General features: G+C 52.5%; 1 protein-coding gene across 1 annotated transcript in view; it reads right to left on the minus strand.

Moving 5' to 3' along the window:
• Positions 1 to 637: 637 nt before the first annotated feature.
• Positions 638 to 23,062, minus strand: part of EPHB1 (EPH receptor B1) — a 95,180-nt gene continuing 72,755 nt past the window's right edge. The window contains exons 12-17 of the mRNA XM_085303890.1: positions 22,225 to 22,440; positions 18,595 to 18,744; positions 17,625 to 17,818; positions 16,348 to 16,503; positions 14,442 to 15,829; positions 638 to 1,047 (exon numbers count right to left, since the gene is read on the minus strand). Of these exons, the coding sequence (XP_085160016.1) occupies positions 15,721 to 15,829; positions 16,348 to 16,503; positions 17,625 to 17,818; positions 18,595 to 18,744; positions 22,225 to 22,440 (825 nt within the window). The 3' untranslated portion in view covers positions 638 to 1,047; positions 14,442 to 15,720. The remainder of the gene's footprint in view (positions 1,048 to 14,441; positions 15,830 to 16,347; positions 16,504 to 17,624; positions 17,819 to 18,594; positions 18,745 to 22,224; positions 22,441 to 23,062) is intronic.

Below are 23,062 nucleotides of genomic sequence, written 5' to 3' on the forward strand. Positions count from 1 at the left end.
GGAAGTCCTTATCCGGAGCCTCATAAGGTATTCCACTGGTAGCTCCTCTTTTTGAGCCCCAAATACTTTTGCTGCCGGCTGTATCTCTCCATTTATAAATATTTCTCATCTCTGGTTCCCATCTGGATAAGTGCCCAAGCACAGCTGATGCAAAAGGAAGAATCATTTTTCCTGTTATCATTTACATTAATCGCTGTGGCAAGCAGGTTCAAGCTGAGTGTGGGACTTTAATTGCCAGGCTCCAGCGAGACTTGGGAAGCACAGAGCCTCCACGCTCACACAGGACAGACGGGACTTTCATCCAAGTCAGCACTTACCGTACGGTTGCCCTGAACGATTGCACACGAGTGTTTTGAAATGTACTTTGCGCAAAAAAGCATGCCAAAGAAATTCCTTCTTGTGGCTTTTTGCAGCAAGCAACCTCTGATAGGCATCACTGAGAAGTGATGTCAGTTCACTTAGGAACCTGAGAGCCAGATCTGATATACATCTACCAAATCTGAGGTAAGTCAAGGAGTGATGGAGCTCTGCCAGATCCCTGAATGAATATTCATGGCAAATATTCACCCTGCACAAGCTGGAGATAAAACAGCAGCAGAGAGACTGCCTCTGGGAAGGGGAAGAAGAGGAATCAGACTTATTTCATCGTTTTTATTGAGTGCAAGTTTTCTCTTTAGTACAATATTCTCTGAAAGTTACTGTTACAAACTCCGACAAATTCAACACAATCAACAAATTGGGGGAGGGGGGCAAAAAAAAATTACAACGGGTGAAATCTTTTACAGACATCTCACTGGTTATGTACAGGACAGGGTACTGCCGCCGGCACGGTGCATGCTGCAGCAGCGGAGGCTCCCCGCGCCGCGGCTCAGCGGGACGGGGGCTGCTCGGCGCGGGAGCCCGGCGGGAGACGCCCGAGTTCATCTCTCGTGGCTCGCGGAGGGAGCGGGGCGCTCCGCCAGCGGAAAAGGAAGCGGGCGGCGCGGCGGTGAGCCCCGCTGCGTCCCGTCTCTGTCGCTACCGGGCTGCGTTGCTGGACTCGTACCCCTGCAAGGCAAGAGGGAGGGAAATAGAGGAGGGATGAGGATGAGCCTGGCTCGCGCAAAAGAAACCGCGAAGCTTCGTGCTGCACGTCAAACTTCTGGGTGGCGTGGGGGAGCGGGCATCCAGGCGTGCCTCCAGGACAGCACAGCAAGCGCGCTGGGTGCCAGGGTGCGAGTTACAGTCCTCCGCTGCACCGCTCAGACCCTCCATGCAAACGCTCCCGCAGGAGTCAAACCTGCCTGAGGTTGCAAGGCGCTCCCGAAATCTCCACTAGCAGCATGCGGTCAGTTAGCTCTGTGGCTGGTCAGGAACGTCATGCAGCAAAACCCAAAGCCTTGCTACAGCCAATACAGTGACTTTAGAAAGAGGTTATTAATTACCATGCTGTCAGAAAGGTGACAATTTGTCTGAAAGCTTTCAATTTTTCCTTGAGGAGAGGGAAAAAAAAAAAAAAAAAAAAAGCTAAGTGACACATTTCATGGCGAAGGCAAGCTAACGTGGAGCCGAAGGTTCCCAGTCGGAGCGCAGAGCCTGGCACTTGGTTTTTGCCAGGGAGGGGTGGGGGACACGACTCTACTCTAGTGTCCCCAGGGGGTGAAAGAGACAGGGAAGAGGCAGAGCGAGGGCTGCGCCGCTGCCGGACAGGATGGTGCAGCGGGGGCGTGCACGCTGGGGAAACTGGTCGGCACACCAGCAACGGCTGCGCGGCCTCCTGGAAAGGAGGGTTACGCGAGGCAACGGAGGAGAAAGCCCTCCTTGCCTCCTGGGTTCATCCTGGGAAACGCACTGTTTGCGCAAGACCCGGCCCCCCTCCTCTCTCCCCACGTCTGTTTTCACAGCAAAGCTGCAGAGTTGCTAGAGACCTGTTGAGACAGAGGGAGAGGCAGAGGACAGGTCTCCCGCAGGCTACCCCCGGCCTCACCCCGCACTGGAGATGAGCTCCAGCTCCATCGGGTCCCGCTCCACCAGGCCTTTCCCGTCGGCCGTATGGAGCAGGCTGGGAGTGACGAGGCATCGCAGAGCTGCTGCGGCCGCGGGGCAAAACGCAAAGCCACCAGCCCCTTCTTTTGAAGCCAGCTCTGCTCAGAGCTGCCCAGCAAGGCTCGGAAAGCCCAGCCCTCGCACGCCCAGCTCTCCCATCTCACGCTCCCTCCTCAGGCTGGGGAGAAGGTGGAGAGATGTCCACAACGCCTGCAGGAGAGGTCCCCCTGGACCCAACCGCCGGCCAGCGGCTCCCCAGGGACAAACCCGAACCAGCCTGCACACCACTCAGGCAGGGCTTCACCCAGCCTCCGCCAAGCCCGTGAGCCCGATTTCCGGGTGAAGGCAGACTGACTCCCCAAAAGACGTTGCCTGTCCACCGTGCTCCAACACGGCCCCCCCCAGGCCTACAGCAAAAGCAAACCACCAGGAAGCCACTGCGTCTAAAGTAGCAAGAACAGCCACTTTCTCTGCTGCCAAGGGGCAGCCGGAAGATTTCCAAACCAAAAGAGCAGCCCCGGGAGCACCTCCTTCCCCCGCTGCAACCAAGAAGCACGGCACAGCAGCAAAATCCCATTATTTAGCCACTTCAGAGAGGCAAAGATGCTTTCAATATACAATTGCACCTCGGAAACATAAAGCCGCCACATTTAATAACAAAGCAATTGACCGCTGCATACCCTTGCTTGGCTACCAATAACTGGGGATCGCTGGCATAATTATTCCAGGGCGTCTCTCCGACGCTCCCAACATACTGATGCTTTTGGAGAGGAAAAGAAAAAAAAAAAGAAAAAAAGAAAACCTCCAGCTGTGCCTGACATTTTGCTCCTATTAAAATTCATCATACTGCTGAATGAAAATCATTTTTAGCAAACCTAGGTAGTAATGAAACTTTTATTTAGTAATTTAGTGTTGGGTGGGGAAAAAAAGTAAGAGAAATTGAGATTATCTTGAAAAAAAGAGAGCTTTGGTTGAGGGAAAAAGATATAGCTGTGTGTTTCTTATGCACCAGGGTCCACTTCCAGTGCCTTGCTCAGAGATCAGGCCTCACGGCTCACATTAATGTTAATGGGAGTAGAACAGCTAAACAGCTACGACGGAAATACATCCGTGTTATGTTTTACAAAATGCAACACATGCAAGACAGAGCAGATGATATTTAACATGCTGCTAAACCGGACGGGTCCCTCGGGGCCGGCTGCTCAGTCGGTGTAAATCAGCACCGCTGCACTGCAGTCAATGGGGTGACAGTGATTTATATCAGCTACAGGTTTGGCCACATTAAAATTTAAAGCAATACGTGCGACAGGACAAGCGCTCGTACGATGGGCGAGGGGACAGCTTTGCCTCCTGGGCTTGGCTGAGCTGGGGTCTGGGGCCAGCGCGGCCGCTCCGTTATTTCCGCAGCCTTTCCCAGCTCATTTAGATGCAGCCACGCGACAGCCAAGCCAGGGAAGGGTTGTTTATTCCCCCCACCAAGGAGCCCACGCTTTCCCCAGGGTAGTGGCGGCCAGCTCAGCTCTGCTGATGTTACTGCAAACAGAGCTCTTCCCTGGCTGCCTCTATCAAAAAAAAAAATCAGACAGCAGGACCCGAATCAAGAGCTGAAGCAGAGCTGGATGATTCGGGCTGAGCCAGGTTACGGCACGGCTCTGCCAGCCGATCCCAAAGGCCCGGGCGTGAGAACCGACGCAAAACAGAGCGGAGCGGAGGGCTTTGATCTCAGCCTCTCAGTGCTGCTGTGACATAAACAGCAATAAAAAGGCCACATTTGCGAGATGAAAAGTCATCCTGTAATGGAAGGTGTTATTAGCATCAGCATCCGCCGTACGGGAACGAATGTCTCGTTCGCTATGTGAGCGGCATACTGGCTCGCAGAGCGGGCTCCCTTTCAAAGCTCCTGGAAATCGGGCAGCCGGCAGAATCATAAATACTCATCAGATACCGACACGCTACGCGCATGAAATGCCTTTGATCAACTGCGGGAGCCGGGCAATGAAACCGCGGCTGCTGCTCCTGGAAGAGGAGCCCCAGGCGGCGCGGGAGCAAGGCCCGGCTCGGAGCAGGCAGGGAAGAGGGACGCGCGCGGCGACGGAGCCCCAGTTCGTGCGCAGAGCACCGGGGCGAGCGGAGCAAAGCAACTGCCGCGTCCCTAGTTGTTCGCACAAGCTCTCCCTGGGCACCAGCCCTTGCGCTGCCCGTTCCCTGGGGAACTCAGTTGTCAATGAAGTGTGGTTGCGGCGGAAATGGGAAGGATAATTTGACAGCCACAATTAACTCGAATGGGGCTTTGAGGCTTTGATTCCCCAATGGGAGGCCATCCAGTAGTTAAGAGTTAAAACACACTTGCTGTGTTAACTCCGCTCCCCCTCCAGGTGTGGGAAACACAAAGCTCATTAATTGCCAAAGACATTACAGAAGTAGGAAAAAAAGATAGCACAGTTTTCTTCATCCACAAGAAACAGGGTATGGGATGCAACTCCTACGGTGGAAACCTGGCCTTCCTGTTTGCTTGGGTATGGCCTGTAGCCTGCACGGGCAATGGAGTACCCGGGAGGTCATTCTGCTGGGATGTACGCTCCTCACATTGCATACGTAAAACTATGCCGAGCAAGATCAAGCTTGCCAATAATCTCCCTCTGAAGGGGGAAAAAAAAAAAATCTCATCCAATCTTTTTGCAAAGGTGGGCTGCAAATAAGGTGGGACCCTGACAGCTTCTCTCCATCACTTGTGAAGATGCCGCATTGCCCTCAGCCACACATGCTGAACTCGCCTCAGAAGTGACACAACACCCCAGTGCCTCTCTCAGCTCTTTACAAACACAGCAATTTGTCCTGGCAGAAGAGTATTCCCAGGCCTGTCCTCCTGCCGGGAACGCTGGCACCTCGCCAAGGGCAGGTGGCTTGGCCAGTGGGATATGCGCCATCTGTGGCGAAGCTGGAGTTAGACAACATGCAGCACGGGCCAAGAACATGCCACTGAGTCCTCCCACGACTCTCTCGCCACACCACCAGTGTGAAAAAGCGGCCTTTGCATAACACACAAGCAGCACAAGCCTTTAGTGGCCCCCGGAAACACTGTGCTAGCCTCGTCATGGTTTCCTTAGTGTCCTTTTGGGCATCCACCGGAGGACAGAATGGCAGGGAAGTCCTGCACTCTGTCCCTACCCACGCAACGCCTGACACCAGCTGTGCGTTAGGGTCTGTGACACATGTCTCTGCCTCATCAAAGGCATGGGTTTGTCTAGCACTAACCCCGTCTAATGAATCAAGAGACTAGAGCCTGGACTAAAGAGTGGTCCTCTAGCTGCAGGAGAACATTTGCTATGAACCAGAGGAAGGCCCAGGAGGCAGTAAGTGTTTAACGATCAACTCTTGTTCTAGATGCACGAGGCGGGGGAGCAGGGGGGAAAGGATGTCCCATGCTCAAGGACTACAGTATCCACTACAGTATCCTGCCCATATAGCAGGCTGGACCATCACATTGATAGCCAGAGCATATTAGGTGGACCCTTCTTTAAAATATCTAGGGTGGGGCCCGTAAAGCCTGTGGAAGTACTTTAGCAAAAGCATGGAGAAAAACAAGAGACTTGCACACGTTTCAAGCCTGCACACGTTTCAAGCCTGCTTCTCTGTGGAAGTCCCTGAAGAGCATCAATCTGCATTTCTGATGCAAAACTCTCCAGGCAACTTGCTCCTTAAACATAATACTTGGCATGGTCTGTATTTCACACTGTCAGTCCCACTCAGTACTAATTAGCATTGATAATTGCACTGATGTTGACCATAATTTTCCTGCCCTCTTTCCCCATCTTCAAACAAGGGTTCAATTGCCTAATGAGACCCTTGAGGGTAATCAAGAGAAAGGAGCAAATTCACCCTGGTGTAACTCTGCAGGTTTCAGCAAAGCTGCTTCTGAGGAGAAAGTGCCCTGAAGAAGTCACATTAGGGGCAACGTGCGCAACACAGAAGAAAATGAAAACGTACAGTCTGAGAAGAGGAACTACAGAGGCTTATTTACTTGGGGCACTGGGAAAAGTTGATTCAAATTAATTTTTAAAGTGAAAGTGTAAACTGCATTAATCGCCTTAAGACTTCTCGAACGAATGCAGCCTTAAGTAGATTTTGCCTAATCCACTTTCACGTCAACCCTGAAAGGGTGCATTCATTTTGGGAACAAGAGTAGTTCACCTAATCCATTTAAAATTCACGTCGCTCCTTTGTTCAGATTAACCTCTTTGAGCATTTCCGTGTAAAGATGAGCCAGGAGCCCTCAACCCAAATCCCCACTCTGCCACTGACCAAGCGGTCCAATCCACAGTCATCTCCCCTACAGGCGCCATGGGTTTCTCTTTCCCTTGTCTGTGGTTATGAACTGTTTGGACCCGGCAACATCTGCCAAACACCTCTTAGAGCAGAGTCATACACCCGGGAAGCACGTACCCAAGGTCAGCATGCAGAGCAAGGCAGCCCAGCAACAACCTCGCTTCCCAGAAAGCATGTGTGGTAGAAGGGCAGCAGAAGCGAGGAAGGTCACCATCTTCTCTGGTGACAGTACCTTTGGGATAATCTTTGCAGGCTGTTATGAGTGGGGCTGGCTGTGTTTGAGAGCGCAGGGACACAAAGCCAAAGTTTAGATGATTTCCATAGAAACGCCCAAGAGAGCTCATAGCCAGAGGAGCTAAGCTATGTAGGCAATCCAGAGTCCTGCCAGCATCCCTGGAGACCTGGGAAGGCACAGATGAGACACTGCACTTTCCAAAACCAGGCTTATTCCTCTCCTTGACATGGTTGTGTTTCTTCACTGAAAAACAATAGAGCGGCCTGCAGGAAGGGCAAAGCCATTTCCTTTCTGGGAGGAAAGGTTCAAAATACCAAGCTGCACTGGGACAGCATCTTTCAAGCAAAGGACTACAACTACCACTCTGAATGGTGACAGCTGTGTCACACTGCTGGAGAAGCAAGGCTGTAGGTGGGAGACTGAGCACACAGGAGGTGGTACAGGACAAGTGTTTCCTCTTGATCACCTCCACCAGGATCAGGCACTTACAGTAGTCAGTAAGGGCCCCTCTGGGCTAGAGTTGCCCAACAAAAACATAAACAACATTAATAGCCACCCAAGACCCTAAAGGCCCTGCTCATGACTCCCCGGCAGTGCTGGGCATGGTCAACACAGGGGACCCCAGTGCTGCTCTACTAGCATCCCATGCCAGCCACCCCACCACTGCAGCTACACTGTGTCCACAACAAGGCACATCCAGTGCTCATAAGCTGGGGTTTGGAGAAAGAGGAGGCAGAAGAAAGCCCTTTCTGAGCCACTTAGGGACGTAGCAGGAAGTAAGATCATGAAATTAAGGAAGAGAAACTGATGCTGAAGATCAGGATGTCCTTTATGAATTAGGCTATGCAATGAACTCTCCTGAGACATGATCAAGCACTCTAGGCATAGTAGGCAAACTGCTGAGAGACAAGGCTAACATCATACATCTTTACCGTTCCAAAGAGGCATGAACCTTGTTCTTGTCTCATGTGCAAAGGGAAGACTGCTGGGGTTGGGCAGCTGACATAGGCTTCATCAGCCTTCCCCTTTCCAGCTGCTCCTCCTACCACACAAAGGAGGTCCTCTCTTCTATCTTCCTTCTTTCCTCACTTCTCTTCATGCTCCTGGCTGGTTATGCTCCTTCCAGAGCAACCAGCCTTGCTCATGCTCCTCGTTATATCACAAACATGGCTCAGGGCACACTAGCAGGCAAGCAGTGGGATGGGAACAGAGCCCAACTCCGGTCAGGGTCCAACAAAAAAAGGCAGGACTCTTTGTACAGACACAAACTGGCAGACATCTGCCAAGACACAGATGCAGAGCCAAAACCCAAGGGCATTAAAAATGGGAGAACACAACAAGACATAAAATGAAAAGCCCTATCACGCTCTCCAAACCCACAGATCACTTCTCCAGGCCCCTTTCCAGGTCAATTTTGCCACCAAAATAACTTTTTTCACAGCACCATTTTGGCAAGGTGCTCACAAATACTCTAGGCTAACAGTAGTCACAGCATTACCATTGCACCAGAAATCAGGCTACAGGGAGGCAGGCAAGAGAAGGAGCACACAAGGAGGGAGATGTGGCCTCACCCCCCACAAATACACACACACTTTTCTCCTGCAGCCCCCAACACTAACACCAACAGCAAACCTTCATACACTGCTTCTCATCAGCAGCTCTCAACACACTCAGCAGAAGTGACAGCATCACTGTGGCAATGTTAGAGGTGAGGAAACCAAAGCAGAAGGGGAGGAAGCACTCACCTCAAACCACCAACCAGCCCACAGCAGAAGCCTGTCTCCTACACCCAGCTCAGCACAAATGCAGCACTGACACCCCTCAAAAATGTGTCTTGGAGGAGATCAACTTCAGCTGGAGCACAGCAGAGCCATTCCCACAGGTGGAGGTGATAAGACAGGCCAAGAGCAGTGTGGAAACGAGGCATGAGGAGCGGAAAAGCTTGCTAAGGGAGTGTCATCTACCTGGCTGGGATGGTGCCTTTGCCCTGTTGTCGCTTGGGGAGTTTCTAATGCTGAACTCTTTCAAAATCCAGAGGAGCTTTATTGCGAATTGCCTGAGAAGGTCTCCTTCAGTCTCTTTGAAAATAATTTGGAAGGCAACCAAGTTATAATTAGATCAGCATCCATCTTGGCAGGATCTTTCATAAAAGAAGCACCAAATCAGATTATGACATGTACATTAAATAACCTCCTGTGGTCCCCTAGTACAGTGAGGACTCTTTAAAGGAGAATCAGATACATAAGACCTGGATGAATGCAAGAGTCGGTCTGAACTCCAGGCTTTCTATTTGCAGTTTAACTAGATGTAACGTGAACTACAGAGATAGAGTTGGGAGAGGATGGGTGGCCTTGGAGCCAAGATACATTTGAGAGAGCTTGAAAATCTGCTGCAGGGCCTGTAAATCTATTTCTCGTGTTAGAAACCAATTGATTTCTTTTTAAAGTTAAATTCAATGTTTAAGAATAATGATTTCCAAATGAATATGCAGTGGTTCAAATATATTGGCAGGTTTTACGGATCAAAGGTAAAAGACTTGATACAGACCCTAAGAAATGCAAACGTGCACGTCCTCATCACAAATCAACAGTGCTCGTGGTGAGTCATTACCAAAAAAAAAACAAAACAAAACAAAACAAAAACCAAACAACCAAAAATGAGTCTGAGAGGCCCAATTTTTTATTCCACTCCACACGCCTGCCTCTGCCAGCTGCAATATTCCCGCGGCGCCCCAGCACCCTCCACCACGAAAACTGCCTTCTCTCCCCAGCAGCCGCCTGCCCGCGGGCTGCGCGCCGCCTGGGGACATCCTCGGCGGGGAGGCGGCCGGCTTTTTAAACTCCATCTCCGCAAACCGGAGCAGCCCTTGCCTCCCTCCTCGCCCGACCCACGAGCTCTTCTCCCGCGGCCGCGGAGGGCAGCGAAGGAGGAGCAGGCAACGAAACGCAGAGAAGGGGAGGACGGGGCAAACAACAGCCCTGTTTTCGCCGAGAGAAAAGAGCGAGTCCATTAAAAGCACCAAAAGCTGACAGGCTCCGAAATAATAGTCCAAGTTTGCTTTTATTTAAAAACTGGCTGCCTGCTGTTTTCATTGCAAGCCCCACTCTGACTTGCAGCAACGTTTAAAATTAAATATACATAAGTGCTTTCAAAGAACTGTTAATTTGAAGGTCATTAAATGGCACAGAATATATATTTTTATAAGAAGGCACATAATAATGCTATTAATACGTGCGCCTCCTCCCCTTCCAAAAGCTCGCTCTTCCGCCGACGGGTGAGCGACTGCCTTTACCTCAGCTTCCAGCGGCACGACATCTCTTTCTCACTCCTGCCGGGGAGAAAGCTGCCTCCTCCCTTCGGCGCACGCTGCAGCCCTCCCTGGGTACGGCATGCAAAAAGGCAGAATTCCAAGGGGAAAAGCGAAACCCGGGGGTTTTCGCGGGGCGCCGGACAGCGGCGGGTGGCACCGGAGGGTGCAGAAGCACAGGGGCAACTTAAAAGCAGGCGGCGAGCGCCCGGCGCGGACCTGACCGTCTCGCCCACCGGACGAGCAGCCCGCTCGCTCCGCGCCGTAACCCAGGCCCGCCCGGCGCCCCGTTCACCTCCGCGCCCTCCCGCGTTGGCTCAGGCCCCGCCGCTCGCTCGCGCCAGGCCCGCGAGAGCTTCTGCTGCTGCAAGTTACGGCTCCGCACCGCGCGGCGCAACCGTCAATAGCCGGTCGACAACCCCCCGCCCCACGCCGGCTGCCCGCAGCCGCGAGGGAAACCTCAGCCCCTCTCCGAGAGGCCCCGCGGCAGGTTTTATTTCTCTTCTCCGGCCCCGCCACCTCCCTCTCGCAGACGCGATGGGCGCCGGAGCCTCGGGACGGCTGCGGCGGCTGGATGGCTCCCGCCCGAGCGCAGCCTCCCCCTCGGCTCGCCTCCCTTTACGAGACGAATTACTTGACGACCAGGCAGGCAGCAGCCTCCTAGCAAATCTGCTACATGCAAAAGAAGAAAGAAAAAGCCAACACACACACACACACAAAAAAAAAAAAACTTAAAAAGACACAAAAAGACTGAGGTTTTGCAGTTGCCATAGAAATGCAGAGAAGAAGCTGACAATCGTAGAGGAAAAGGACGTTATCAGAAGCGAGCAAGCACAAGATGGATGCAGCCCGGGAAAACAGAGCAGGGCACGCGGACGAGCAGCCCAGCGAGGAGAGCGAGGTACAACATCAACGCGAGAAGCAGCCGGAGAAACACGGCGCCGCGCAGAGCTCAGCTGCGTCAACGAGCGGTGCCACGGGCCGGAAGGGAAACTCCAAAGTACGGCTTGAAGAGCAGCTAGCGCGCGGTAAATCACTGCTCAGACACGGCGATTCGTGGGCAAAGCCTGGAGGGCAGGAACGTGCCTTGGGGATCCACCAGCTAAGAAGCACCTTGCAGCCGCCCAAGGCCAGGCAGAACCAAGTCCTGCATTAACCCACCCCAGGTGAGACAGCTGAACCACCACCAAGTGCAGGAGGAAAAGCCTGCGGAGAGGTTCGCTTCGCTCTCGTGGAAAATGCCTTCCATTTCCTTTTATTTCTGTGCAAACCGAAATATAGTGCCAAACACAATATAGATCAGGAGATGACATCGAAATGGCAGCTTCCATTATTAGACCACTTTTTTTTTGTTCTTTCCTCATTGAAACAATTTGGCAGATTCCCTCGGAGACTGCAGAGCATTCAGCTCACCCAAATCTGCATTTGCCCTCGGTCCCCCCCCCAAAAAGACAAACCCAACTGAAGCTCTAACCTAAGGTGCTCGCCCAAGGTCCCAAGCACTGATTGTAGCTCCTGCCCCATCTCTGCAAAAGGCAGAAGTTGAAGCTTCTTGATGCTCTACCGCATCTTCGACGGAAAAAAGCTTCTGGAGTAATTTACACAATGGGATGGACCCTCCACCCTTGCTCCGGGAAGGTAAATACGCAGCCAAGAACAAAATGAACCTGCTCGAGAAGGAGCTGGGCAGGACCTGTGTAGACCACTCTACTGAATATGAGACCTTCTCCTCTAGGCTACGACGCAGGGAGAAAAGGGCCAGTCCAAGGAAGGAGAAATAAGCCACCCTGTGCTATAAAACCGGTGAGGCAGGGCTAATGCTTTTAGCGTTTCAGTCACTATTGGACAGAAAGGCTTCACGGGTTGGAAAATGTATTTTCATTGAAAGAAAGAGTTCTAAAAGAACAAAAATGCTCTAATGGAATGTCTCCTGAATTTTGTGTATTTTTTCAAAAAAAAGCAAAGATCAACTGAGAACATTTTGCATTTTTCTCCTTGCTTTCCATTATCAAATCAGAAAATTGAAAGTGTTTGGTGAAATCTTCCAGTTTGGTTGATAAGCCTTTTATTGAAAAAGTAAAACAAAGAAGCTCTAACAGAAAAAAAAATGGTTCTGCGTATTTTCTTTTGGAAAAAAACAATCTTCTTTGGGAAAAGCTCCTTTCCAGGTCTAAGAAGTGCAACTCTTGCTGCTATTGCCTGCAGGCCATCCCACCAGGTCCTCAAGATTGTGCACCCTTTGCAGTTTTGCTTTCCCAGGTCTCTGGTACCAACAAGCACGCTAAGCAGGAGGGTGGAAGCAGAGAGCATCCATGGGGGTGATCTCCAAGCAGATCTGGAGGCTGACAGACACTCAGCCAAGTGTCCCATGCATGCATGGAGGTTGCTGGTGAGGCTGCGGGAAAGCTGCCGGCATTTGAACCAAGTCTGCAGCATTCCAGGGCAGAGACAAAGACGTTCCTGACTATTAGCCTGAGCTGCTGGTACCAAGGATGCTTCAGGCCCTAACATTGGCATCACAGCTATTTATTTCTCCATTTGTCGGGAACGGTAAAGAAATGCTCAACATCTCTGAAGGCAAGAGACCAGGTGGCCCACGGTGGCCCTCGTTCAAGTCACCATCTTGATACCAAACCACTTGCCAACCACAGCTCAGCACTGAAGGGATTTTGGACCATCTTCAGCCTCCGTGCTCAGACCTGGGCACCAGCGCTCTGCTGCACTGCTCTTGCTGCATGACCGTAGAGGAGGTATCTCCAGGCTCCTCCGGTACCTCCATGGCTGCTCGCGAGAGCTGGTGGGGCTCAATGCAAAGCAGCAGATCGCATCCCCGGGTGGCGTGAAGATGAACCCAGAACAAGGCAGTGATGCCATCCTCCCTGTGAGGGCTGGCTAGAAGACATGGGCTAGAGGAAGGGTGAGGGCAGCATTGAGTTAACTGTTGGCAGGGTACAACGAGGTTTTGGAAGCAGGCCCGAAAATTTTAAGAGGTCAGGATGGACCCTTCTGTTCTCTGAGTTTTGTAAATATGGCATTGTTCCCAGCCAAAAATCTCTCCCTGATCCTTACGGGCCATCCTGCTGCCCAGACGTGCCAACCTCCCACACTCGTACCTGCAGCGCAGCTTCCTCCCCTGCCCCAGAAACCTGCCTGCAGGGCCACCAGCTACCGCCGCCCTTGTGCAGGGGGAGGGAAAAAAGGGCCTCGTCCCCAGGAAAAAGGTAGCTGAGAAAGCCCAAAGCTGCAAGGTGACACTTAAGAGACACTTGAAAGCTGCTTGGCCAAACAAATGCCACATCTGGGAACGCGCAGCCATCGTCTCAGCCCAGCACCTGCAGGCGAAACGGGGAGAGGGCACCAGGCACCGTGGTGGGGGGGGGCAGCTGCTTTTCAGGTGCTTTCCTCAGCTGGGTAATAAGCAGCAGCGCAGGCATAAAAGCGCAGTTTTGATATTTAGCCTGTGTCACTGTCATTCCTTTTTTTTAAATGCCTTTAGCTTCCTTCTAATAAAAGAGAAATCATAAAAAAAACCCCACAAAGGATCCCTCGCCGGCAGCGAGTATCAGTGTGGCAGCGCGGTGCATTAGCGTGCCTGCCGCCCGCGTGCCGGAGCTGGCGCACCACCACCCACGGATACAGATGTTGGCTGCGAGCCTCCCAAGAGGCATCGGCGACCGCCCAGCAGGCAGGACCAGGAGCGGATCCGCGCTGCCGGGAACGCGGCAGCGTTCCTCCGCCTCTTTCTCTGCGGGCAGGCCGGTGCTTTGCAACGAGCTTGTTGCCGCGTCCTCTCGGTTCCTATTCTTCAGCAGGGCAGCGAGCAGTTTTAGCAGTTTTCCTTAGGCAACTAAAGCCATGTTGAGGTCTAAAGGACTAGAGGTGCTCGCCCAAGCGCAGAGAGGCGCAAGCTCGGCCGCGCAGGGCCGATGGTCAGAGCGCCTTGGAGCAGCGGTTGCTCCCCGGCGCCCCGCTCCAGGCAGCACCCGCACAGCAGAGCGGGACGCGACGTCTCCCACACACGTGCGAGGTGCTGGGCTACCGAGCCGCGGCCAGGAGGCACCAAGCTGCTGAAACGTCTTAAAGACAGCGAGCACCAGGCTTGGCAGCAGCTCAGCGCACGCTGGGCGGGAGCCAGCGAGGCCCCTCCAGCTGCTGCGGCTGCCGGGAGCCCATCAGACCCCGTCCCCCCGCCGCACGAGTGCCGTTCGCCGACAACTGCCGTGCCGGCAAGAGCGCGGTGATGGATCATGCTAGCTCGCACACAATGATCTAAGTAAAAGCCTTATTAAGAGTTCATTCATTTTATAAACTCTCCGCATAGTCCATAGAGGGAAGTTAGATTGCCCAGTCTTACAATATTCTGTGTAAACACTGACATGCTTCTAGTAATTTTAACTAGATCAATTTGCAAGGAGACCAACAGTGGAACAAAAAAATCAAATTAAACACGGGGAAATATTCGCTGGCAGAGGCTTTAAAGAAGTGAGCAGAAAAATACAGAAGAGAAGGATGGATGGACAGAGAGGTACGTGAAACACATGGACCTACCTCTGAAGCCATGAAACCTAAGTCTGTAATTTAATATCAAAATCCTTAGGTCCACAAGATGGGAAAAAGTTCGCCACAGCCATCTTCAGCGGATCACTGAGGCTCTGGAGGACTTATCAGTCTGTTTTCCAGAGCATCTCTCCTTCTTTTCCAGCGGCCTCCGCAGTCAACAACCCAGTAACAACCACACTGCGTCTCCTCGAGTCCCAGCCCATACAGCAGCCACGCTGACTGGTCCTTTGCTTCCTCCTCCCCGTTTGCAAAATGCTGAGCGTTTGCTTTGCTTGGTCGGTTGGCTTTTCCCCGTTATTTCCCACTATCTCCGGTGCAGTGGATCCGGACAGAAACCAAAGCCATCCACTTCTCCCTCCCCACCACCCCGATTCCCCAGAGGGTTTGGAACTGACTGTTCATTCACGTCAGGGTCGGTTGTGATTTTCTGTTATGGACAAGCAGTGAGTCCACAGGAAGTTGACAACGTACACACGCGCACGAGCGCACACACACACACGGGAACACCTCATTCTCTGTTTTCCATGATGGATTTTTTTTTTCCTTTTTGCAAAAAAATGCAAGCAAAAGAAAAACAAGGTTTTCTATTGAAGGTACATCTCTTCTTCAATATGAAGACATTAACTGGATTGATTCGGATCCCCCATGCAGTGGTCAGTGAAGTCCTTTGGTAGTTGACAGAACGACATCTGGATATGACAGTAGGTAGCTGTGGAGACTTCTGAAGACACTTCCACACAGTTCATGAGCAGAGAAAATGAGCAGGGCGAGGCAGGAAGGGTTGGGGGCGGGGAAGGAGAGCAAAAGAAGAAAAGAAAAGGAACATCGTTGCTGAAGGTGGTTTCTCCGGACCGGAAACTCAATTCTTGTGCCTCTCCCTTCCCCAACAGCCCCTTCTTCCTTATCAGTTTTGACTACTGCTCACTGGTGGTGGGATTGGAGTCTGGTTTCTAGGAATTGGGGTTTTTTCCCCAACACATATTTGTTCGTCTTCATTGCGTGTTTTTTTTAAATATATGATTTGTACATATTTATATGTATTTATATGCTGTTCCCCATGACATTGGTAAGTGTGCTTCTGGTGGTGAGAAATGGAAGTCACCAGTTAGAAATGAGTCCCAGGTATCTCCTTTGTCTGCAGTAACAGTTCTCAGACAATGATTCAACCTCTCCAAACGTTTCACTGCTTCTTCTGTCAGTTCCTCCCCTCCCACCTCCGACCCTCCATTGCTACCCTCCCCGTCCCCTCCCCATCAAATCAGAGACGTCATGCCATTGAGGTCGGAGACTGACTCATCTGTACTCTCATAGACTGGACGCTGTTCAGAATCTTCTTCTGGTGTCCAGCTAAAGTTACCCCTATTCTCAGGAGATCTCTGGAGGGAAAAGAAAAAAAAAGGGGGGGGGAAGAAGAAACAGTAAGAAAGAAGTCAACGGACGGTTCAGTTTTGCTGTATTTACTTTGTCGTCTCTAAGAAACGTGCATGATGTAAATTCAGAGGTGCTGGCTTGTTCCTCTCAACAGAGAAAGCAAGCAGCCTGAAAATTTTCCATTTGAGAGCAACGAACCCAAAGCACAGTCCCAGGGAAGAACCCAGTGAGCACTGGCGTGGGAGAGGAGGGTGGAGAGGACGACCTGAACGTCTGCCCCACACCACGAACACACCCAGATCCAAACTCCACGGTGCTCCCGCTCCCCTGGGCTCTTTGCACATCTCCTTTGTTTGCAGCCATCCCGGTCTAGCTATTGAAGCAGGAGGGACAATGCAACCCCAAAGCACTGAACCATCTCACGGTAGCAAAAGGCTTTTGGTGGCCTGCCCCACTTCTAACTAGAACCAACAGAGCAGTGCCAGAGATGTCTGGGGGGACTGTGTAACCACATCAAACTTACTCTGACGTCATCTGGGCAACGAGCTGGAGGGAGGTGAAGCCAGCTGTCAAGAAGTTATCTCTGTACTGGCTCATTTTAATGGCGCTTAGCCAATCTTCTACTGAGGTAAAGGCAGTGAAATCAGGGATGGAGCGGTCTAAGAGTGGCTGAGAAGGCCTGAAATGCAACAGAGAAGCACCAGAGTTAGGCTGCTTTGGCAGTGACAGCAGATAACCCCAGCACTGGCCTGGAAACACCCGCTCCTGCAGAGAGGTGGTTATGATGGGCTACCATGCATGAGAACAGCCACTATGGCCACTGAGCCAGTACAGCAGTATTTTGGGTACCTGGCCCAACCTGAGCCCCCCTCCACCTCCAACACTCCTTGAATTCACCATCTTCTGACTTCTCATTCCTGTCCTCGCTCCCAGAGCACAGGAAGACAGCGAGTCCAGGAGTCACGGACCTCGCAGCGCCTCAGAGAGCATGTGTGCTAGCAGACAGCCTCCTGCCAAGGAAGGCGCTGGGGACAGGCCGCCAACAGGACAGATCCCTTGAAAAGGCACAGCAGCACCACCACGGTCCAGACACGCTTCCTAGAGATGGTCTGGACGATACCGTGAAGGCAAGAGTCTTTCTAAGGAATCTAAATTGGCTGCTGAGATGTTCTTGTGCGAGAGAGACAGGATTCTTTACATTCCTGGTATCTGTTTTCCAAAGTTAAAAGGAAAAAGCGGCTCTCCGGACCACAGGAAGGCCAACCCACCGGGAATATTGCTTTCCTGCTCTGCCCAAAAGCATTTTACGACCCCATATATCGCAATTCAGCTCCTCTGACGTTTGAAGCAGTGACTGCATTTTACCCTGTCCACATGAACAGGGTGGTGTTCACTGCATGAACAGACCTCTACACCCGGGGAATGGCGACTTCTCCTTGGTGCGGACGCACCGTCTGTGGGATGCTCTCCCCTATGCTCCAGCTCAGAGAGCTCTGGGGCCCGAGCTGCAAGCGGAGCAGATATTGTGCCGTGTGCCTCTACGGTCACACACCATAAAGAATCAATAGCAAAGAATTATTGCTGTTGCTAGACTGCAAACTACATGTTCTTTGTCTGACTGTCAGGTAGAGCAAAGACAGAAATCCCACGCGACTGGGGAACAATTTATGAATTTATGTTCTTCCCACTGGCAACACGATCATCTCAGCGAGCCTTCGCCCGTGACTACGGATGCCCACGGCAGCTCCCCAGCCCCGACCGGGACCTCGGCCTCACCCACGTGGGTGCTCAGGGACTCACACAGCGGTGATGGTAGCCACAGTTTTGAGGCTCGCCGGGTTGCGGATCATTTTATCGAGGGTGTTGACTATCTCGGCGAAACGAGGCCGGGTGTTGCGGTCTTTCTGCCAGCAGTCCAGCATGAGCTGATGCAGAGCGGCGGGACAGTCCATGGGGGGCGGCAGCCGGTAATCCTGCTCGATGGCGTTGATAACCTGCAGGCCAACGGGGCGGGAGAGCCACGGTTGAGCAGAAAGGACACGCTTCGGACATCTAACTCAGCCCACAAAAGCTTGGCACCATACCCACTGGGAAGAACAGCCCCAAGGGACCCTCGCACGCAACGCCGAGCACGCCTGGGCCCACGTACCCGGCACGACGGGTGCCAGACACCCCCGGCGTCTCTGCTGATTCACTCCTGCGAGCAGAGCTGCTGCAGGCGGCAACGCCGCGGGCCGGGAGAGCGGTTGCCAGCCCACTTGATCGCGAGCAAAGGGAGCGGGAGGAGCGGCGCGCGGCGCTGCTGGCGCCGGGGCGCGCCGAGGTTAATCGCAGCTCTGATGCTCCGCGAGCAGTGCAGTTCCTCGCGGCGGCGAGCTGCCGCTCGTTAGCTCGGCTGTGCACATCGCACTACAGCAGTCCAACTACCAAAGCTCTTTCCCCGCTCGAAAACCCTCTGAACATTTTCAAAGGCCTTCTAGGCTCCTGAAGTCCAATTACCAGCCCACTGGCTTTCCTTCCCCCTTTCCCGGCATCCATCCTTTCACCCGCTGGCCTTTCTCATCTTGAAAAGCGCCGAGTGCTGCTGCAGCTCTGGAAAGGAGCAGCCGGCTCCGGAGCAGCTGGCAGAGGTGATGCCCGCAGCGTGAAGACCCCGTCCAAACCCACCCGTGTGCGGTGCAGAGCTGAGGAGCAACCTCCAGGCTTGCAGCAGAGCCCCCGGCACGCACGTGAACCGCCACAGCAACGGCACCCGGCTCGGCCCACTCACGTCTTGGTTGGACATGTCCCAGTACGGCCTCTCGCCGAAGGACATCACCTCCCACATGACGATGCCGTAGCTCCAGACGTCGCTGGCCGAGGTGAACTTGCGGTAAGCGATGGCCTCCGGGGCTGTCCACCTCACGGGGATCTTCCCACCCTGGAGAGGAAGGACAGGCAGGTCAGTCCCCGGCACCGAAGCCTAGCTGGGAGCAAGTGGGATTTTCCTCCCTGTCTCCATTCTCTAAGCAGCTGCCCCCACCTCTTGGTGACGTGGCTGCAAGGAAGCACCAACAAGCGAACAACCAAGCCCTTTTAGTGAATAAGTAAGTGAATAAATGGCTTCCTCGATAGGGCACCCCGAGCCAAGCCAGGGCCATCAGGAGCCACCCCGTGCCCTGGCTCGGCTCTCTGCAGAGCGACTGCTCCTTCAGCTCGGATGGGGCCCAGCACCCTCCTGCCACCCTGCGACATAGACAAGGAGAGACACCAACTCCTGAGCAGAAAATGTGCACCAGCAGGTCCACACATGAAGTTGGTAGCCAGATTCAACAGTTACCCTGTGACTGTCTTTTCTAAGGACTGAAAATTAGAAAATGTCAATGCAGCTATTTGTTAACTGGGGCTGGAGGTAAATTGGGGCAGAAAGGGTGTTTATTCAGCTCTGTCTCAAAAGGCTTTCCTCTATTTATCCTCAACTTTTCTCAACACTGTGGCAATCTCTTCTCTGTTCTGCCCTTGTGGCTTACAGTTTCAGGATGAGAAGAAGGGGCAGGAGTCAAAAACATCTCCTTGAATTTATCTAGTATCTACACAGGTGGGTTTATCTAAATGAAACAAAATGGTTTCTTGAAAGGGTAGAAACCCAGGGACCACCACCGAAGTGCAGAGCCAGGCACGCGCCTGTAGCTGGACGAGATGCCGACCCACCAGAGGTAAAGCACAGGCAACCAACTTGGTTTCTGGGGGAAACCAAGTCCCAGACATTTAGCAAACACTCCTTGAGGGGGAGGGAGAAGGGGGAGAAAAGCAGAGGCCCGCTGACGGGATGCGTGTCCTTGCCCTGCTCAAAGCAGCAAGCGTGGCACACTCGAGCACGAATGGAGGATGCACCCAACCTCCCCTTTGCCTCACCTCTGCAAATCATCACAAACTGCCGCAGCAAGACACACATGAGAGGTCTAAGTCCCGAAGGGAGGGTCTCCTCCCCTTCCCTGTCCTCATCTGGTGATGCGGCCAGTACAACCACAGATGAGGTTCTCACCTGCAGATAAGCCATCATGGGAAACTGCCTCATTAGAAACGATGGGGGGTGAGCACCTCGTCTCCTAAAAGCTCATGGGCAGGCTCTGGGTCACCAGCCATCACCTGCCCTCCACTCGCGTCCCACTGGTCTGGACAGGGGTGGCTGTCCCTGAGCCCCAGCTCCACCACCCTCCGCGCGCACGGCAAGCTCAGGGTCGCGCTGGCAGGGCCATGGCCTCTGCAGAGAAGCAGCAAGAGCAGCCAAACTCCTCCTTGGCGAAGGCCAATCTCATCCTCTTTGTGCGATCGAAGTAATAGGAAAAAAAATAATACAGCAAAGGATGAAGGAAAGAAGGAAAGGAACAAAGAAACGAAAGAAATGGGCAATATTTACTCAGGGCCGAATTGCATTGTAAATCGTTTAGCGCAATTGTTTTCCATAGCCTTTCCAATGAAACGTCAGCTGCTCTTTAAGGATGAATGGCAAAAAATTTGATTTGAATAACTACAAATGGAGAAATTAACTGCTAGGTTGTTTTCCCTGCCTTTTCCCCAGAGCTAAAAACCTGCTGTGGGAGGCAGAGTGATGTAATCGCAGGCAGAGCATCATTTCCCAGCTGCTGAGAAGATCTATTATGGCCTAAATTAAATATAAACACAGATGAGATAATCTCTTTTATCTCAAAAGGTGGGGAAAGGCTACTTCATGCCTTTTCCCAGCAGCTACTGTTGGGCACTTTAACAAGAAAAATGCCATTCTTCCACTGAAGAGCCACTGCCTGCAGGACAGGCTTGGGCAGGGAGCACTGCGGTTCCCGTGGAGCAGGAGAGGACCAGACCCTGGCCAGAAGCCCACAGGTTTGGTTTACACCAGCTCTGGATCTGCACGACTCTTTGATTCCTTTAGTTCAATTTGAGGAAGCCGAATAGTGCTCATCTCCTCAGGGCTCCCGTCATAAATCACATTATGTGCAGCAACTCCGACTCCACACGGTGGTCTGAGCCTCCTGGCCAGAGAGGACAGATCCAGCCCAAGCGCCTGGCTAAGAGCAGGCCCTGCACAGAAAGGCGGGCAGGAGAAACTGCTTTTGCAGGAGCTGGTCTAGGAGGCCTCTCCTTGCTCCCTCACCCAAGTCACACCTTTCCCCACCTCTCTGAGGTCCCCGATGACACGGAGCCAGGCCCTGTGCTCACTGCTTGGGAAACACCAGCTCACTTCATTCATCCCCAAGAAACCCCCGACTCAGAAAACCCAGATTTTACACTGCTCTCCTCAGTCAGTGAGATGTGACCTGCTTCATTGCTCAGCTGGAACCAGCAAGCCCTTTTTTAGCACTGCCAATAAAAGATGTGGTCTCTTCATTCTCCTCCTTCAAGGCACGGCCCAGCCACACTTTTCACTGCTGCATTATGAATTGTTTATAAAGAGTTAAAAGGGTTATCAGCTCTTTTAATAAATGATTAATCAATTACGGAGTCCACCAGGTCAACAGCTTGCTTATAAGCTTCTCCTGTGTTCATCCATAATGCCAGCTGCAGCCTCTGGAGCGTGCTTGCATGGGTTGACAACGTGCTCATACTGCCTGGTAATCTCTTAGTGACTCCATCTAAACTACCCGTACAGGTAGATTCAGGAAAAAGTGGGACGCCTTTGTCAGAGCAGTAATGAACAGTGCTATTGCACCATCATGCTTCATTATCTCCAGGTGGGAGCGAGCAGTTCCCAGGTGCCCAGGTCTGGAGGCAAAGGGATCCTGCTGGAGAAGGAGTGGGTCATGCCGTCCTTTGGGCTGCAGGGAGAAGGAGGAGGGCTTCAACCTCCCGGGGCTGCGCAAGAGGCAACGGGGACCAGAGGAGGGCTGAGATTATCTGCAAATGAGCTAATTAAACAGTGGCTGGGGAATAGTGGCGCTTCGATTAGATTTGTCTCTTTAATTAATGCCTGGAAGAAATTTCCAGCAGAGAAAGGTAACCAGAACTGGAGTGCTGCGGAAATGGCCGTTAAAATGCTCCAGCTATGTAGTCAAGAAAGCCATTTATTGCCCTCTGCCTCCTGTAGCCCTCTTCCAGGTCTCTACTGCAGTGTCTCTTTCTTGCACCTTCCCTCCACGGAGGAGGGGGAAAAGGCTCATTCGGAAACCAGCCAAGGGCAGAAAGGAGCTTTGGGGAGGAGGGAGACAGAAAACTTAGAAGGGGAGGAGGGGAAAGGACGGAGAAGAGGATGACGGAGGAAGACAGGAACGAGAGCCAGGAAAGTAAGAGCGTCAGCCTTCGCAAGCAAAGTGCAACGCAGGCATGGGAGATCCTGCACAAGTCAAATCTCCGTCATTTTTAGTGACCTGGCCTCGACAAGAGGCTCACAGATGGACTGCTCAGGGAAATGACAGGTACATACCAAAGAGCTGGTGTAGGTGGGGTCGGACGTATCATCTTGCAGGTAGCGTGAGAGGCCGAAGTCTGACACTTTGCACACCAGGTTACTGTTAACCAGGATGTTCCTGGCAGCCAGATCACGGTGAACGTAATTCATCTCTGCAAGGTATTTCATCCCAGCAGCAATTCCTCTGAGCATCCCCACCAGCTGGATTACTGTGAATTGCCCATCATTTTGCTGTGAGCAGAAAGAGCAGGCACCAGGGTCAGCGAGAGCTGCCAGGTCCTTCCAAACAGGGATGGGCACAGAGACATGCCTTGCAGATCCCATCGCTCCCCCATCCCATCTGTGAGAAGCAGAGCTCTTCCAGAGCAGGGTTTCTCCTCCAGCTGCTCCTCTGGCTCCTGCTGGCTGCCCCAAACCCACCGCCAGCACCTCCAGCTCAGCCCACCAGGCCTGGCCACGGTCCCTCTACTTCACCACCTGCACAGCAGCTACCTGGGAGCTTCCGGTATTTTCCAGGCCGTGATTATTCTTCTTCCAAACCCCTCCCTGCCTTTTCCACTCGCTTGCAGGAAAACCAGCACCCCAACACCCTGTGCTCGCCACAAGGCTGAGGGATCCCTACACCAAGGGAGCCTCCAGGAAGCAGAACCGATGACCTACTTTTCTACCTTTCTGAGCAGCTGATGTGCTAATTAATGCTGCTATTTTTTACATCAAGGCTGAAAATAGGCTTTTAAGTTACCTGGCTTCTGAGCTAAGGAAACTGAGTGGATTTACAGGACTGGATACCAAATTGTTTTGCAGTTTCCTTTGAAGATCTCAACCTAAGTGGTTTCCTCCATTTTCTCCTTCC

Source organism: Rhea americana, unplaced genomic scaffold (assembly GCF_003343005.1).
Source record: "Rhea americana isolate MKP2758 unplaced genomic scaffold, rheAme1 scaffold_200, whole genome shotgun sequence".
Lineage (NCBI taxonomy): Eukaryota > Metazoa > Chordata > Aves > Rheiformes > Rheidae > Rhea > Rhea americana.